Raw genomic sequence first — 19,702 nt, 5'->3', positions numbered from 1 at the left:
AGTGGGTCAAATGATTGAAACTAGTACAAGACCTGCAAAGTACTTTTAGTGGCGTCTTTGAAAATCACTCTTTTTTCTTTTGTTCGGATTGATCAGTCAAGAAGCCCTTCCGCTTACGATTCAGAGAATGAATACTAGAATTAAAATTATATTTAATAATTCATTGATAGTGTTACATCTAATTTATAAAATAAGATTTAGTTAAGATAAGTAACTAATTACCTATCAATTAGTTTTAAATAAAGGAGTGAATAATTTAATTTTACAGCTGTATTATAAGAGATAAAATCTCAACACTCCCCCTCAAGTTGGTACATAGATGTCACACATGCCCAACTTGTCTAAAAATTTTATAAATACTTGATTTGAGACTATTTTAGTAAGAATGTCGGCTAGTTGATCATTAGATCAAATCTTAGGTAACTTCACAATTTTCTCATCTAACTTCTCCTTAATGAAGAATCTGTCTATTTTAACATGTTTCATACGATCATGTTAAATTGAATTATGGACAATATCACATGCTGTTTTATTGTCACAATATAGTCGAATAGGTTGCCCAGGTAGATTACCCAAATCCCGCAAGAGAAGTCTTAACCACAATGTTTCACAAAGTGCAAGCGTCATACCTCTGAATTCAGTTTCTGCACTTGAGCAAGCAATAACATTTCATTTCTTGCTTCTCTATGTAACAGGATTATCTCATACAAAAGTAAAATAACCAGAAGTAGATCTCTTATTATCTATAGCTCCAACACAGTTAGCATCAGTATATGCAGCTATGTTTTGATAACCAGCATTTTTAGTGATCGAACAAAATTCCTTTTCCAAGAGCAGATTTCAAATACCTCAAAAATGCGCATAACTGCATTCATATGTTGCTCTCCGGGATCATGCATAAACTGGCTAACAATGCTCAATGCATAAGCCAGATCCGGTCTCGTGTGTGCTAAGTACATCAATCTCCCTACAAGTCTTTTGTATCTTCCTTTATTAACGGGTACTTGGTTGGACTCAACACATAACTTCAGTCCTTCTTCCATTGGTGTCTCAGCTGGTTGATATGCTGTTATGCCAGTCTCTTGTAATAGATTTAAGGCATATTTTCTTTGAGATAGAAAGATTCATTTATTAGATCGAGATACGTCGATCCCAAGAAAATATCTCAAAGGACCTAGATCTTTCATTTCAAATTTTCTGGACAAGTACTTTTTGAGAGGCTTCATTTCTTCAGGATCATTCCCTATAACCACCATGTCATCTACATATACAATGAGTGCAGTGATCTTACCCTATTAACGTGTGGTGTGAATTGCTCTGACGGAAGCCAAAGACTATCATAAACTTTGTAAATCTTCCAAACCAAGCTCTTAGAGATTGTTTCAACTCATATAATGATTTCTTTAACCTGCAGACCTTCCAACTATACTTTTCGGGTATCATGCATCTTAGTGGGAGATCTATGTAGACTTCTTCAGATAATTCACCATTCAGAAATGCATTCTTCACATCAAATTGTTGCAATGGCCAATCCAAGTACGCAGCTAAAGACAACAAAACACGAACTGCATTTATTTTGGCTACAGGTGCGAACGTCTCTATGTAATCGATTCCATAGGTTTGGGTGTAACCTTTTGCCACCAATCTTGTTTTAAAGCGTTCAACTGTGCCATTTGCTTTATACTTCACAGTGTAAATCCATCGATATCCAACTGGTTTCTTTCTTAGTAGAGGATCAATGAGTTCCCAAGTTTTATTTTTCTGCAAGGATTTCATCTTTTCGTTCATAGCTGCTTTTTACCTAGGGTCAGCTAAGGCTTCCTGCACACTGTTAGGAATAGATACAGTAGATAATTGATTTACAAATGACAAATTTGATTCTGACAAACGATGGTTCGACACATAATTACTCATGGGATACTTAACTTTACTAGAAAGTTCGGGTTCATATGTGGGTTTAGGAATACCTCTAGTATGACACGGTGGTAATTGTTTTCTGAGTGGCTCAGGCACTAAATTAAGAACATCCTCAGCAGGCGATTGGTTTGATATATTAGTTGTGAGGGACTCGAACTCGGACGACGATGGGGTTGGCGCCATACTTTCCATTTCTGGGCGTTCATCACCACTTTGATCCAAACTTATACCACTCGAATCCAATTCGCCTGATTCTTGATTGTTTGGTCCAACTTGTGAGTCATTAACACTAGAATCGTCGTCCTCAAAAGTGTGATAATCATAATCTAAAGTCTGAAATTTGTTCTGATACTCCTCCTGAAGTTCAGACGCAGAGGGAAAATACATCGATTCTTCATGGAAAACAACATCCATTGTGATAAACATTCATCGAGTGGGAAAGTGATAACAACGATACCCCTTTTGATGAGTAGCATATTCGAGAAAAACACATCGCAATGCTCGAGGAGTTAGCTTTTTGCATTGATGCTTATGGAGGTGTACAAATGCTACATAACCAAAGACATGAGGAGGTAGATTTGGGACAGTTGGGGCAACAACTGCGTCAGTGAGAGCATGCAATGGTGTCCAGAAGGCAATAGAGCTGGAAGGTACTCGGTTGATTAGATATGCTGTAGAGGTCAGTACTTCTTCCTAATACAATAATAAAGTATATGCGCTTCTATCAATGAAGCACGAATAACCTCCAACAAGTGTCGATTTTTGCGCTCTGCAACCCCGTTTTGCTGGGGTGTATTGGAACAAGTGGTTTGATGAATAGTTCCATGTGCTCCCAAATACTGGTGAAGGTCAAAACTCTGATATTCTCCACCATTCTCACTACGGAGAACCTGAACATGTGCATTGTATTGAGTTTCAACCATTTTATGAAACTTCTGAAACAATAAGTTCACTTCACCTTTGGACTTCATCAAGCACAACCAGGTCATCTTGGTACAGTCATCAATAAAAGTAACAAACCAACGGGATCCACCTAAAGTAGTGACTTTGGACGGACCCCAAACATCAGAATGTATAATCAAAAAAGGAAGTGGATTTTTATGCAAACATAATGGATACGAAACACGATGGCTCTTTGCTAGTTCACAAATATCACAACAAAAACTAGAAACATCAAATTTTGCAAACAAACTAGGAAATAATATTTTCAGATAACCAAATGAAGCATGCCCCAGACGTCGATGCCACAGCTAGATTTCAGATTTTTTTCTCTCCCCTTCAAAACCATCCACTATCAATGCTTGTCATAACTTATCGAAACTGTTGGACATCAAGTCCAAGTAATACAGTTTCCCTTGCCTAATACCACAACCAATCGTCTGCTTTGTTTGGATGTCCTTAAACACACAAAAATCAGGCCAAAAAATAGCAACACAAGATAAAGCTGTGGTTATTTGGGAAATTGACAAAAGATTAGAATCTAAAGATGGAACAACTAAAATAGAATCTAAATGCAGATTATCAGTGAGTGTCAAAGATCCTTTCCCAATAATTGGGGTTGAAGTCCCATTGGCTGTGGAAACAAATAGATGATGGTGAATGTATGTGTATATGTATGGTGTATGGGTCTGTGAATGAATGTATGTGTATGGGTCAATGAATTTCAAAGATAAATTCAAAGAAATTCAAAAAATACGGTTCAAGTTTGGCTCTGATAACATCTTGTAATTCAGAGAACGAATACGAGAATTAAAATTATATTATATAATTCATTGATGGTGTTACATCCAATTTATAGAATATGATTTAGCTAAAATAGGTAACTAATTACCTACCAATTAGCCCTAAATTAAGGAGTAAATAATTCAATCCTACAGCTGTACTATAAGAGATAAAATCTCAAGACTTCCAAGGACCGAAAGACAGCTTTTGAAGAGGTAATATACATAATTCACGTCTTTTAGGTCTTCCAATATTGAATTGGTTTAGAATATGCTCTTTCAACCGTTGTTTTATCTGCACATATTAGTTTCAATTAGTTGTAAAGATTTGAGATATTGGAAGATGAGAGTTTCGGTGGGGCTAAGGTTCTCAGAATATTAAAGGTATCCTGCACATGAAACATCAATTTGATGGTTTTGGGTAGTTTTCATGAGCATCCTTGACAAGTTTGTGTGACCTAGGGGTTCCCAAAAGGTCCTAGAAGCACCAAGTGCAATATATCTTTCAGCCTTGATGGTGTTGGGTATTTTTTATGGGCATCACTGGCCATAATGTGGGATGGTAATTGGCTGGAAGGAAAATAAAAAGGAAACACAAACACACACACACACACACACACACACACACACACTAGTTTCACTTGTGTTGAAAAAAGGGACTTATTCATGATGTGATGATGCTGCTCACAGCTCAGTGGTTAAGGTTGAAAAATGTTGTCACAGACATGAGGCTATGAGTGGTCATTAGGAGGGGGATCTTTATATATAGGTTTTGTGTGCAGCTATTAGGAGGGGGACCTTTATATATAGGTTTTGTGTGCAGCTATGAGTGGTCATAGGAAAGGGACAACGACGAGAATTTAATATAATTTGTAATTTTTCTGAAAAGATAAAAGTGATGTATATTGAAATAAAGTAATATTATATATGATATATTGTATAACGTTTAAGTGTATACTGCATTGAGTATTCGTACATGTGGTAAAAGAAAGTGTAGCTCAATGACTTTGTTACTTAACTCTCTGACTAGGCGCTGAGATGGATCTGAGTTGGCGCTGACAAGTGTCAAGGGAGCTGAGGGATGCCCATAATGTGGGATGATAATTGACTGGAAGGAGAATTAAAAGGAAACAACACACATGGGGTTTCTAGTTTCACTTGTGTTGGAAATAGGGACTTGTTCATGATGCTACTCACAGCTCAGTGGTTAAGGTTGAAACATGTTGTCACAGACATGAGGCTATGAGTGGTCATAGGAGGGGGGCCTTTATATATAGGTTTTGTGTGCAGCTATGAGTGGTCATAGGAGGGGGACAACAACGCGAATAATAAAGCGAAAAGGTCGATGGAAGTCTTATTCATACCTAACAATTTGAATTTTTGTTATGTTTCAACCTTAACCACAGAGCTATGAGTGGTCATAGGAGGGGAACAAGAATGAGAATAATAAGGAGGAAAGGTCGATGGAAGTCTTATTCATACCTAACGATTTGAATTTTTGATGCAGCTTAAATGAGCTGTTCCTGTTTGTTTCTTCGGCAATGGCTACTATAGTTATTTCTTAAAAAGTTTCTTTTAGATTGACCCTGAGCTATATAAATTGGGTTGGGTGTTATTTACCCTTTTTTCCAGTTTTATTTTATTTATTTTTTTCAATTTATATGTCAAAATTGAATCACTGACTTCAGTCTAATACTTACACCCCTTTTGAAAGAAAAAAGATAAAAAAAAAAAAAAAAAAAACTCCTGAGGCTGTGGCAACTCTCAAAGGAGTGTGACAACTTTTTAACAAGTAGTAATACAAAACATTCATTTTTTACGATGCAATTTAATTTTATTAAGATGATTTTATCATGAAAAAAAATTATACAAAGAGTCTCAACAACTACTTTGGACTCCATTAAATTCACTCTCTAATAATACAATTTGATTTTATTAAAATTTTATAAGTATGCATCATCAGTAACATTTTATCAAATCTCAATGTAATTACATGAAAACTAAAGAGAGAATGAGAGAAAGAAAAAAAAATAAAAAAAAATAAAAGAGAAATATTGGACATTTGGGATGAAGATAAAAAATGATAGTAAAAAAATGAAAGAGAGAGAAATTTAATACTTATCACTCTAAATATTGTGACATGACACATCACATTGACAGTCACATAAATTAGATTAGAAAAATTAGTTTATTTCTTCGGTACAAGTATTATTTTTTAAAAAATAATTCTCAAAATTTTAAATTACAAGTGAAAAGAAATATTCAAAGATTGGGATATAAGTTCTCTCGGCACCCTCACTTTCCAAACAATGGAATCTTGGCGCATTTAATACATAGATTTGCTTTAAATACTTCACTAGAAGTACGTTGAAAATTGGACTATACACCAAAAATTTGGTGGGGAGGCATGTTGAATTTACGCTTAGAACCAAAATATATATTAATTTTTTTATTTATTCAAAATAAAGATAATTTCATTCCAATAATTGGAGGACACAAGGGAATGACAAGACCATTCATTGTAAAAGGCTTGGTTGATATCCATCATATAATTCATGTTTGTGGTCTCATGATGTACGAGTTTGTAGACAAATATATAATGTTAACTTGCCATGAACAAAATTAGCATATGTGGCTTAGGGCTCCTTGGTGTGACAAGCAAAAATCGGCGCCTCTCGGAGTATAGCTAGTGTGATCATATGACCAATATAATTTAATCATTTGGTAGTTGATGTATTATTCAAATAATGGGACAATTCAACTACTAGTTGGACCCTACCATTAAAGCATTTGAGTACACATTCTTATCAAATTAATTGTGTTTTGACTATTCAAAAAAAGAATTTTTTTTTTACGTGGCAATGACCAGTTAGTTAGTTGGGAGAGGAGGAGGAATTCAAGCTGACCTTTTGACCACACCGCAACACTTAATAAATAGTGTCATTTGAATTCGGGTGAAAATTACGTCCAATAAAATAATGTCATTTTTTATATTTTGGAATGAGTAGGCAAAAAATAATTACGTCAATTATATTTAGAATATATAATAAAAAAATATTAAAATAGACCTTATGAAAATATCATAATACACTTTTATTAATAAAATTGGATGAAATGATTTACTTTGCAAGTGGAGAGGAGGAGCTTGTCCCCACTAAATACTACTCTGGTGTAACACTTCATGCACTAAACTACTATTCTGAGGTAACGTAAGTTTGATTTGACAATGTAACGTGATTGATCGTGTACTAAGGAAGCATATTAGGTCCTTGTGCATGTGAGCCACATTAATAACATAATAATAATAATAATAATAATAAATAGACAAAAGAGCAAAATATCCATTACACCTATGTTGCATGATGGGTTTCTAGATTATATTTTGAAACACGTTTTCTTCAATTATCAAAAGCAAGCAAAATATTTTTTTAAAGGTTACCAAGACTAATTTCCCACCAATAAAAGAGTACAATTACTAATTTATCATTACTTATTAATTTATTATAATAATTCAAAATATCTGCTATCTTGAAATGACCACTTTACCCCTATTTTATTTTCCCTTTCATTTTTTTTCTCTGCATTTTTTTCCATCTCTCTGCTCTCTCTTTCCATTTGACAGCCCATTAAGCTCAGGTGAGGTATCAAACCCAAAATTGTTAGGTGATAATTTTTGGGTCCTGCCTGAACCATTAGAAGCGAATAGAGAACCCAAAGTGCGTGGTTGGAATTCGAAGAAGCCAGAACTTGTATCATCATCATCGGCATAAGCTGCTACATCATGATCAGCAATGTCTGAGGGTTCATCGCTATCATCAGAATCATCGCATATGAGTGAAATCTTATAAGGCAGTACAAATGTAAATGTAGATCCAAACTGCTCTTGGCTGGAAACAGTAAGATGACCCCCGGCCCATGAGCTCAACCAGTTGCTTGCAGATTGCTTACATCTTTTACTTTCCATTTACTTACCAAAAAAACAAAAAAACAAAATAAATGAATAAATTAAAGGCGCTGTAACACTCGACCTTTGATGCTATGTTCACGTGGGCATGTTTCACCTCCTTTTCATATTTAGCCTCACCTAAGATGGAAAGAGAGACTAGAGAGAAAAAAAAGTAGAGAAAAAAAAAATAAAAGGGGAAAGAAGATAAGGGTAAAGTGGTCATTTCATGATAGCATATTTGACTTATTATAATAAATTAATAAGTAAGGGTAAATTAGTAATTGTGCATTTCTGTTAGTCGGAAATTAGCATCCGGTGACCTTTAAGTGGATATTTTGCTTACTTTTGATAGTTAAAAAGGACAACAAGCTTCAAAAAATAATTTAGGGGTGCATTGTGCAATATAAGTATAGTATAAGGAGATATTTTGCTCTTTTGCCTAATAAATAATGTGGTGAAATTATTCTTTGACCTGGGCTAACTAATTAATCATCATCAGTTGAGACGAATTTAAAATATTTATTTACGAGTTAGTTAGTGATTGACTGTGAATAAATTATTCTAAATTATTTAATAATTTTTTTGGGGCATCAAAAAATTATGTGTAGTTTTCCCAATATATTTTTGGGTTTCTATTAAAATCTCGGTCTTCTGCCGTTTACACGAGCAAGAATTTGATTATGAAAATTTTGGATTATGGATAATCTTAATTAGAGCACGTAGTTGATTTTGTTTTTATCTTTTCATTCAAAAAAAATTTTCACGAAAAGATTGGTCCCAGCTCAACATTTTTCGTTAAATAATTGAATCATATCTTATCGTTTAGCTTTATATATCTTTGACAGAGGACATCTCTAATACAAAATGTTATTTTTTTTTCTTACCAAAGTTATATTTCGAGAAGAGTTACAGTGTCAAAATGCTATATTTTAATAATTCTACTCCGATAAGACAATCTCCAATGCAAAATGCCATTTTTGCATACCAAATCTATATTTTGAGAAGAGTTACAGTGTCAAAATTCTATATTTTAGCAATTCTTCTCTAATGGTGCATTTCATCCAAAATACTATTTTTTTACACAACTACCATTATTTTTGGACATAACTATCATTATTTTTCAACTACCGTTCCCAACTAACATTTTTTTTTTTTTTTTTTTTTTGAGTGTTTGTATTTTATTTAGCTTATTTGCTTTATTAAAAATAAATAAATAATAATAATCATCAAATCCAAAGTCTTGAAATTTAGACAACTTTTGGATTAACAAACATATATATATATAAATAAATAAATATATATATATATATATACACACACACACACACACACATATAAGCACAACACCAAACTACAAAATCTACACGAATCAAAAGTTTAAAACTCGTATATTTCAATTTGGCAGAAGCAATAGTAATAGCTATAGTTTGTACTATATTTGACACAAGATTTGACAAAGCTATATTTTGGCAGCCCAATTAACAGTTCATGGAGAGCCTATGTTAAACTCACCTGCTATATTTTAAAAATGAAAGCCCATTTGACAGCCCATTGGAGTTGCTGTAATGCATTTCATTCAAAATGCTATCATCCACTTGCTTGAGAAACGACACCATATGAGAAAAAAAGAGACCTCTTAAAATTTTTGACAATCTCAAAATATGAGAGATCTTTGAGAGCCTATTGAAATGTATTATTTTTATCCACTTACTATACTTTGACTTTGAGAGGCCATTTGAGAGGGCATGGGAGATGCTGACCAATTTTTGAATAATTCTTGACTGTCTTACCCTTGACTAGATCAAAACAACCAATTTTATTTTTTATTTTATTTTTATTTATTTTAGGGTTTGAAACACCACCTTCTCACACCACATAAATTTTGTGAATAAAAAGGAAATTTTAAATATAAGAGAGTAAATCTACCTCAATGCATCTAAGGTTGCCTTACAAGAACTTGAATCTCTTTGCCATTTCAAAGTGCTGTAGCACAAGCCGCATAACACAAGTCAGGCCAGTGTACTGTGCACCGAAATGACATTGTTTCTATTCACACGGTTCAATAATTGTGTACCGTATCTTTCATTTCATTGTACGTTAAATCCCTTAAATTTTCTAGAAAGAGGTACACCAAGACTGGAGTAGAGAAGTTGTGAGAACTAGAAAATTATAGTAACCAGTCAATAATTCTCTATTGCGGCCACGCTTCTCTCACCACACATCTGTCGTCGCTTCATTAATTGAAAACAATCCTGTCCACTCTCTCTCACAATGACACATATGAATCCATAAATATTGTTGTTGTGTATATATATACAGACACGAGTCCTCTCTTTTTATCCACCCATCTGCTTTCTTTTTAATTCCCTGCATAACCCTTTTGTGTTGCTGAGATCACCAACAACAGAACACAAAGTGAAGATACATATACTTATATGGCTATATATAGTCAATAGTCACATATACACTTTATATATATATATAGTCAATAGTCACACACATATACTTTAATAATTTATTACATATACATACTTATAATGAAACCTGAGAGCCACCCATGTAAACTTGGTCGAAATGTCGTGGAGAGAAAGCGAAGATTGCACATGAAAAATCTCTTTTGCAGGCTTGCCACTCTCTTAATTACCTCACACTGCAAGGTATGTACCCCTCTCTCTCACTCTAACTCTTGCTATACACACACACTATATATATATATATATATATATATATATATATATATATATGTGTATATGTATGTATAAGGACTAGTCTCTAGTGCATGAATTTCTGCCATTCTAGGACCTCAAGAGGGTCAGATGTATATGCTAGTCTTACCCCTGGTGCAGAAAAGCTCTTTTCCGTTTCGAACCGGTATTTATATACATAATTGAAGTACTAAATGGAATTGATGCATGGTTTTTAGGGAAGATTGCCATCGCCACAAGATTTGTTGGATCGAGCGACTACTTATGTGAAGCAACTGCAAGAAAAAGTGGAAAAACTGAAGCAAAGAATGGAGCAAATCAAAGGTGGTGAGAATAGTGGAGAGTCTAATATGGGAAGCAACATTTTACCAGAACTTTCTGTAAGAGAAGTAGGTTCAACTTTGGAGGTGAATTTGATTACTGGAAGGGATAAAAGTTTCATGTTACATGAAGTTGTCAGTGTTCTTGGCCAAGAAGGTGCTGAAGTTGTTAGTGCAAGCTATTCTACTGTGGATGATAAGGTCTTCTATACCATTGTTTCTCAGGTATATATATATATATATATATATATATAGATGTTTGCCTTTGATTTACACTTTTATGAGAATGTTATGTGCATGAACTGAATAAGGGGTTGGTGAGTTTTGGCTATGATCAGGGGTGGAGCCAGGATCGTGTGATTGGGGGGGCCAAAGTGATGGACTGAGTGAGAGAGAACTGAGAAGAGAAGAGAGAATATGATGGACTGAGTGAGATACGCATTTTGCAGCTGAAAAAAAAAAAAAAAAAAAAAAGAAAACCCCAAAATGGACCCATATTTCAAGGAAAATAAGAGGTGGGGTGGAGGTACACCAAGAAAAAAAAAAAAAAAAAAAAAACAAAAACAGAAAAGAAGAAGAAGAAGAAGAAGAAGAAGAAAGTCAAAGCATTATAAAATAATATATAATATAAATAAACAAACAAACATCGTTGAGGCCAGGAGACGAGATTCAAAAAAACGAAAAACATAGATTTTTTATTTTGAAATATGTTAAAAGAAGTAAAGATGATATAAGAAATTATATATATATATATATATATATAAAATAAACTAAAAAATTTCTTGCCGGGGGCAGAGTTACTCATTACCTTACACAAGTTGTACTAAATTGTTTTTCAACCTATACTAATAAAAGAAACTAAATTTCTTGCAAGGGCCAGGCCCCTCCAAGCCTACCCCTGGCTATGATAAATTCTCATTACAGTCGAACAATCCTGTCTAGCGGGTGGCAGATTTGGGCACCTCCGACCATATGCTTAGTGTTTTATATATAGGATTAAGGACTTGGTCAATCTTATACTGTAACAAGTCGAACGCTTGCCCTCTAACCCAAATGTTTAAATTATTAGATAGTATTACCTAGTCGCTTATTTGTACACATTTCATTTCTCATTCTCATTGGGATTGGATGTTTGGACACCTCGAGGGTCATATCAAAATTAATTCATCTAAAGTATAGATCATATGCCACCATTTATTATACCTTTGTCCTTTGAAAAAACTACTTGAGTTGTCACTTTCGATTCTTGCTTGATCTTATTTCAAGCTATTGTACTTTTTGCTATATGAGGTGGAACCATTTTGGTGCATGTATCATTTTCAAACTCAAAATTTGAAAATTTTAAGCTCATGGCAGAAACTTCCACATCCTGATAGACTGTGTTAATTAACTTGATATTGTTAATTCTTAGTGCACAATCTCTTATATATGTAGTCATGAAATTATGCTCTGTATATAAAAAATGGTGACATATATATATATATATATATGTATAGTAGCATCAATTAATATATTTCTTGAAGCTTAAACCTAATCATAAACTGCAAGTCATCATCACGGCTCCATATTTGTTTAAATGACTTTTTTCTTATTTTGGTTCATTCAATCATCTGTGATATAAACTAACATCATATATTATACTGATCTATTGTAGGCTATCTGGTCTAGAATTGGCATAGAGACTTCAAGAGTGCATGAAAGATTGAAGAATCTGATTTTCTGAATTATACAATCTTTGTTTTTCTGTGCAATAGTCGTCGGCAGGCGTCCAGTTGATGAAGCTCAATTGGGGAATTTTGTATCTTGGTTTGTAACTTGACTATTAGGAATTAATCTACAAAATGAGGGTGTAAAATGAGAGGGTTTGTTATATATATATATATATGCACCATAATCTTGTATGTTTGAGTCCCAAAGCCTTTGGTCTAGTGGCTTTCAAAGTGAAGTGTAGAGGGATCGAGTCTCCATGAACGTTTCTGAAGAGTTTTTTTCTAGCTAAAAAAAAAGAGAAAAAATGTTGACTATACAGAACAAAAAATAACCCCAAACAAAATCAGAGGCTAATTAAGCATTTGAAGTAAAATAATATCAAGAAACACCAAAAAAAATAAACCATCCAACTGAAAGGGGTAGCGAACAGTAACAGCCGAGAAGAAAGGTCAATTTAGAGCAACTGCAGCGGGCTCTTCAAAGGCCATTTTCCGCGAGCAAAAGGGCCTTTGGGCGTGCAGCGGCCTAGCCAAAAATGGTAGGACCCAATTTTACTCGTGAGTCAGCTCGCATGAATTTTTTTTTTTTTTTTTTGGGTTGCAAAACGGTGCCCTTTTTGGTTGCCTGTTTTTATTTTATTCCACTACTCTTGGAAAGGTATTGTTTGGCAGATTTTATTTTTTTATTTTTTTATTATTTTTTTTAAAACCTAAAAATAGGTTATTTTGAGCTCTTTTTCTATAAAATAAAATAAAATAAAATTCATTAAATAAAAAATATATTGTTTAGGCACTGTTTGTCTAATTTTTTTTTTTTTATTTTGGCCAAAAATAAATTCAAAAAGCTTATTATTATTATTATTTTTTTTGTTTTTTTCCCTTAAAATTTGTTTTTATTTTTATTGTTTTGATTTAAATTTTAAATGTGTACCACAAACAATGCATTTAACCGTTAAAGCATTGGTTGGCCGACACAAATTGTGCCTTAACGACTATAATTTTTTTAAAAATATATATAATTTTTTTTTTTTTAAACTTTTTGTAAAAAAAATAATTAAAATTACAAATTCATCTACTTATTCCCATAGGATTTTGTAATCCTTATTTTCTTATTCCAATTCATTATTTTTAATCTTAAAAAATCATTTCATAATAAAAATTCTAGTACACGAAATGTCATAACATCTTAAAAGCAAACAAAATGTAACATAAATTAAACATCTTCATCACCATAGTAGTTCCACAAGTTTTCCATCAAATCATTCCTCAACCGCGTATTTGTCTTTCTGTTGCAAATCTGAAGTTGGCGAGAGAATATGTGTGTCGCTAAAACTGGTGGGCATCGACTTAAAGTGGGAATCGGGATTGCATCCTCTGGTGGCGGAGTCCATCTTCCAATATTTGCGTGACACTCATCTTTAATGATCATATTGTAAAAGATGATGCACGTTTTCATTATGAGGCGTAAGTCATCTTTTTCCCAGTAACGCACTGGTCCTTGCGTTATTGCCCACTTGCTCTGCAATACCCTAAAAGCCCATTCCACATCTTTCCTGCATGCCTCTTGTCTCTGAGCAAACAATTTTTCTTTTCTAGTGGTTGGGTGTGGGATGGTCTGCATCAAAGTTGCCCACTTAAGGTATATACCATCAGACAGATAATACCCCATTCTATAGTGATGTCCATTCACTACATAATTAACTGGAGGTAATTATCCATTGACGATATCGTTGAATACCGGGGAATGATCCAACATATCATTGTGTAAACTTGACATTCCAAAGAATGTATGTCAGATCCACAAATCTTGTGAGGCAATTGCTTCCAATATGAGATTATTTTTCCCATATCGTCCCCTATGTGTGCCGTGCCACTCCACTGGGCGATGTGAGAGTATTCTTCCCATATCGTCCCTTATGGAAAGATTTATTCTTAGAAGATTTATGAATAGAGAAAAGTAGGTGATCTTAAAAAAGGAGCGAAAATAAAAAATTTTGAATCTTGTCTCTAGAATACTTTGGATATGTGTATATCAAGAGTGGGGATGTATAAGAAGAATTGGTAAAAAAACTAGACACAGAGAGGAGAGAGAAATGAAGAGGAAGAGAGAGAAAAAGGAAAAATTGAAAGAGAAAAGATTGATGATAAGGAGTTAGATAATAAAATTATTTGACGTGAATAAATAAAATTCGGTATTTATTTCGTTAAAAACCTTTAATTTTTGTATCACTGCTACTACTGAATTAAGATAGATTTTAATGTACATGAAAAGTCAAACAGATCTTTTAATAAAACTATCAACCCAACTATGAGTCATGAGGTTTTGTTAAACATATCTATTTGTCGCATTACACGTGCTAATGAGCAGTGCAGGTGTATATGTAGTCACCTTGTACTTCATTTATATTTTGTTCTTTTTTCTTTCTTCTCTCTACCGTATCGAAATAGCAATGATATATTTGTTGTCCAAAAATACATGGTATAACGATATACCATAGACTATAATATTTTTATTTAAATATTATGTAAAAATATAATATGTATATATATATATATATATTATATTTTTACATAATATTTAAATAAAAATATTATATATAATTTTATACAATAAAATAAAACAATACAAAAATAAAAAAACTTGATTATAAATTGATGCTAGAATTTAATTCTACGTCTTTAAGATAGATTCACCCCGCTATGGTTCTAACTGATTCAATGGCATTTATCTCCCATAATAGAACGACTTGTCTTTCTTCGGTAGTAGCACTGCAGACCGAAGAAATAAAATCAGATTATAGAAGAAGAGAGAAGGAGGAAGAGAATTCAATTCAATTCATCAGAATTAGACTAGAGAGTTCTGAATGGAGTGATTTGCAAATGATCCAAAGGGGGATATTTATAGGCAATAAGGTATCTTTTCGGCTGTGTGCAACCCTTTGGAAAAAACGAAAAAGTAGTTTTTAAGTAAGGTGCCTTTTCGGGTAAGTGCAACCCTTTGGAAAAAACTAAAAAGTAGTTTTTTTAATTTAAATTCAACCCAACCAATTTAAATAAGTCCAGCCCAAAAATTAAATTAAATCTAAACATAGGCCCAAATTCCGTTTAATAAAAAGTTAACCGGACTTCACAATCAAGCCCAAGCCCAAGCCCAAGCCCAAGCCCGGACCTGGCGAACGGGGCACGTGCGTGTGTGGTAAACGGTTTAGACCCAAGCTTGCCTAGGTCGTCCCCCTCTTAAAAACTTAGGGCCCAAACCTAAGTCCCAAACTTGACTTATTTAAACTTCGATTGGTTTTAACATTTTTTTCATTTTGCATACTCATTTATGTTTATCAACCACCTCACTTTAGAGCTAATTTTTCATTTATCCGAAATGAATTTGAGAGAATAAATATATCCGAAATGAATTTGAGAAAATAAATATACTAAGTTTATCTCTTTGCGAAAAGTAACGCGTTTGTTTATAGATGCGTAAAAATTAAAGTTTATCTCTTTGCGAAAAGTAACACGTTTGTTTATAGATGCGTAAAAATTAAAGGAAACAAGGGAATGACAAGACCATTCATTGTAAAAGGCTTGATTGATATCTATCATATACTTCATGTTAGTGGTCTCATATGTATGAGTTTGTTATGATCTTAACTGGCCAAGTTGCCGTGAACAAAATTAGTACATGTGCCCTTTTGATCAAAGGGCTCCTTGGTGTGACAAGCAAAAATCGGCGCCTCCCGGAGTATTGTTAGTGTGATCATACGACCAAAATAATTTAATCATGCGGTAGTTGACGTACTAATCAAATAGTGTGACAATTCAACTACTAGTGGGACCCTTACCGTGAAAGCATCTAAGGACACATTCTTATCAAATTAATTATGTGTTTTTGAATATTGAAAAAGCGAAATTATTATTATTATTATTATTATTTATAGTCAGGCAATGACTAGTAATTAATTGGGGAGGGGGAAATTAAACCTGAAATTTTTACCACTTGGACAATAACAAAACAAAAATAATTGTGAAATTCTCTTCCCTCCCTCTACTGTATGTACATTGCTCAATATATACAAAATAACAAGAGATAGAAATAAAAAAGTGCCCCTAGCTAATTACAGGCTATAATGGTGGATCGTGATTTGTACATGATTGCATAGAGATAAATAAAGGATTGTGATCTTGATTTGTACGTGAAAAATATAATCTGGACGTTAGGCGAACTAGATTGGTGAAGCTTTATGTGTGATTTTTCTTTTAACCGTCACACCTAAAAAAAATTGGTGTCATTTGAATCCATTCACTTCATGCAATAAATACCAATCTGAAGATAAAATGGACGATAAGATTGAATCCCAGCTCAATCTTTTCTAATAAATAATTGAATCTTATCTTATCGTTTAGTCTTGTATATCTTTAAAAGATTAAAGGGGCTACTTTTTGAATAATTCTTGACTGTCTTACCCTTGACCAGATAAGAACAACCAAATTATTATTATTATTATTATTTGCTTTGAAACACCACCATCTCACACCACATAAATTTTGTGAATAAAAAGGATATTTTAAATATAAGAGAGTAAATGTAACCATGGGTCTACCTCAATGCATCTTAAGGTTGCCTTACAAGAACTTGAAGCTCATCCTCTGCCATTTCAAAATGCAGTGGCACGAGCCGCACAACACAAGTCAGGCAATGTATACGTGTTAAACTGTTAAAGCTTCGCGACTTGTGTACCAAAACGACAGTGTTTCGATTCACACAGTTCAATAATTGTATACCGGTATCTATTTTCATTGTACATTAACCCCTGAAATTTCCTAGAAAAAGGACACCAAGACAATTCTAGGAATCAGTCAATAATTCTCTATTGCGGCCACGCTGTTCTCACCACGCATCTGTCGTTATTTAAAAAGAAATATGAATCAATAATTGTTGTTCTATATATATACAGACACGAGTCCTCTCTTTTTATCCACCCATCTGCTTTCTTTTTAATTCCCTGCATAACCCTTTGGTGTTGCTGAAATCACCAATAAACTAGTGAAGATATATACACTTGTATGGCTATATTTAGTCAATAGTCACATATATACTTTTTATATATAGTCAATAGTCACATATATACTTTTTATATATAGTCAATAGTCACACATATATACTTTAATAATTTAATACATATACATTCATAATGAAACCTGAGAGCCACCCATGTAAACTTGGTCGAAATGTCATGGAGAGAAAGCGAAGATTGCACATGAAAAATCTCTTTTGCAGACTTGCCACTCTCTTAATTACCTCATACTCCAAGGTATATACCCCTCTCTCTCACTCTAACTCTGGCTATACACACACTATATATAATAGATGTATATGCTATTCTTACCCTGATGCAGAAAAACTCTTTTCCGTTTCGAACCGGTATATATATATAATTGAAGTACTAAAGGGAATTGATGGTTTTTAGGAAAGATCGCCATCATCACAAGATTTGTTGGATCGAGCGACTACTTATGTGAAGCAACTGCAAGAAAAAGTGGAAAAACTGAAGCAAAGAAAGGAGCAAATCAAAGGTGGTGAGAATAGTGGAGAGTCTAATATGGGAAGCAACATTTTACCAGAACTTTCAGTAAGAGAAGTAGGTTCAACTTTGGAGGTGAATTTGATTACTGGAAGGGATAAAAGTTTCGTGTTACATGAAGTTGTCAGTGTTCTTGGCCAAGAAGGTGCTGAAGTTGTTAGTGCAAGCTATTCTACTGTGGATGATAAGGTCTTCTACACCATTGTTTCTCAGGTATATATATATATATATATATATATATATAGATGTTTGCATTTGATTTACACTTTATGAGAATGTTATGTGCATGAACTGAATAGCGGTTAGTGAGTTTTGGCTATGATAAGTTCTTATTGCTATCCGGGCAACTCTGCCTACCCACGTGGCAGGCATCTCCGGGCCAGATGCTTGGCAGTTTATGTATAGGATTAATGACCTGGTCGATCATACTCTTCTACCAACTGAAACAAGTCAGGCACTTGCCCTCTAATTCAAAATTTTAAACTATTAGATAATATGATATACCCACTCTTTTGTACACATTTCACTTCTCATTTCAAGTCCGTGTTTGGACACCTCCGACAATGAGGGTCATATCAAAATTAATTAATTCATTTAAAGTATAGATCATATGCCACCAATTACTACTTGAGTTGTCACTTTAGATTCTTGCCTGATCTTATTTCAAGCTATTGTACTTTTTGCTCTATGAACCATTTTGGTGCATGTATCATTTTCAAACACAAACTTGAAAATTTTAAGCTCATGACAGAAACTTCCACATCATGATAGACTCTGTTAATTAACTTGATATTATTCTTAGTGCACAATCTCTTATATATGTATTCATGAAATTAAGCTCTATATATTAAAAATGGTGACATATATATATATATAGTCATCAATATTTCTTGAAGCTTAAACCTAATCATAAACTACAAGTCATCATCATGGCTCCATATTTGTTTAACTAACATTTTTTGTTTCCTTATTTTGGTTCATTCAATCATCTGTGATATAAACTAACATCATATATTTTACTGATCTATTGTAGGCTATCTGGTCTAGAATTGGCATAGAGACTTCAAGAGTGCACGAAAGATTGAAGAATCTGATTTTCTGAATTATGCAATCTTTGTTTTTCTGTGCAAGAGTCACCGGCAGGCGTCCAGTTGATGAAGCTCAATTGGGGAATTCGTATCTTGGCTTGTAACTTGACTATATAGGAATTTACAAAATGAGTGTGTAAAATGAGAGGGTTTGTTATATATATATATATATGCACCATAATCTTGTATGTTTGAGTCCCAAAGCCTTTGGTTTAGTGGCTTTCAAAGTGAAATATAGAGGGTTTGAGTCTCTCATGAACGTTTCTGAGAGCATTTTTCTAGCAAAAAAAGAGAAAAAATGTCGGATGTTTGAGCTCAAAATTGACTATACAGAACAAGAAATAACCCCAAAGGAAAACAGAGGCTAATTAAGCATTTGAAGTAAAATAATATTAAAAACACCAAAAAATGAACTATCCAACTGAAAAGGGTACCGAACTGATTTATTATTTAGATTTCTTATTCATTTTATTTTTATATATATATTTTTTTTATAGGAAGTGTAGTTTTATTAAATTTTTTTGAGCAACTGTTTTCCTTTTGCTATTAGGTTTCTGTTTTAGTTTCTTTACATTTTTAGGATTTTCTTTATGCTGTTAAAGTTTTTATTTATAAATTCACGTACTGCATAACAGATCATTTATTCAATTATTAAATAATGTATCAAAATTTTCTGAATTATCTTTTTGTTTTGTGGATTCAAAACACCCATCTTGAATA

At 33.3% G+C, this 19,702-nt stretch overlaps 3 protein-coding genes across 4 annotated transcripts; 2 read left to right on the top strand and 1 right to left on the bottom strand.

Annotated features, from left to right (window-relative positions):
• The first annotated feature begins 9,837 nt into the window (after positions 1-9,837).
• Positions 9,838-13,445, top strand: LOC132303067 (transcription factor bHLH168-like). The gene is made up of 3 exons (XM_059800138.1): positions 9,838-10,241; positions 10,508-10,834; positions 12,264-13,445. The coding sequence occupies exons 1-3, from the start codon at positions 10,122-10,124 to the stop codon at positions 12,330-12,332; spliced, it is 516 nt and encodes a 171-aa protein (XP_059656121.1). The 5' UTR covers positions 9,838-10,121; the 3' UTR covers positions 12,333-13,445.
• An 86-nt stretch (positions 13,446-13,531) lies between these two features.
• Positions 13,532-13,987, bottom strand: LOC132304873 (uncharacterized). The gene has a single exon (XM_059802579.1). The coding sequence runs from the start codon at positions 13,985-13,987 to the stop codon at positions 13,532-13,534; it is 456 nt and encodes a 151-aa protein (XP_059658562.1).
• A 3,436-nt stretch (positions 13,988-17,423) lies between these two features.
• LOC132302217 (transcription factor bHLH168-like) lies at positions 17,424-19,145 on the top strand. 2 transcript variants are annotated; one of them, XM_059799083.1, is made up of 3 exons: positions 17,424-17,624; positions 17,781-18,083; positions 18,928-19,145. In XM_059799083.1, the coding sequence occupies exons 1-3, from the start codon at positions 17,505-17,507 to the stop codon at positions 18,994-18,996; spliced, it is 492 nt and encodes a 163-aa protein (XP_059655066.1). In that variant the 5' UTR covers positions 17,424-17,504; the 3' UTR covers positions 18,997-19,145. The 2 variants fall into 2 exon arrangements, with proteins under 2 accessions (XP_059655066.1, XP_059655065.1); XM_059799082.1 differs by having other exon boundaries at positions 17,429-17,624; positions 17,781-18,107.
• Positions 19,146-19,702: the final 557 nt, after the last annotated feature.

Source organism: Cornus florida, unplaced genomic scaffold (genome assembly GCF_030987335.1).
Source record: "Cornus florida cultivar Cherokee Brave unplaced genomic scaffold, ASM3098733v1 CherokeeBrave_3.0.0_Hap2_Chr04, whole genome shotgun sequence".
Lineage (NCBI taxonomy): Eukaryota > Viridiplantae > Streptophyta > Magnoliopsida > Cornales > Cornaceae > Cornus > Cornus florida.
This window is presented reverse-complemented; position numbering and strand designations above follow the sequence as displayed.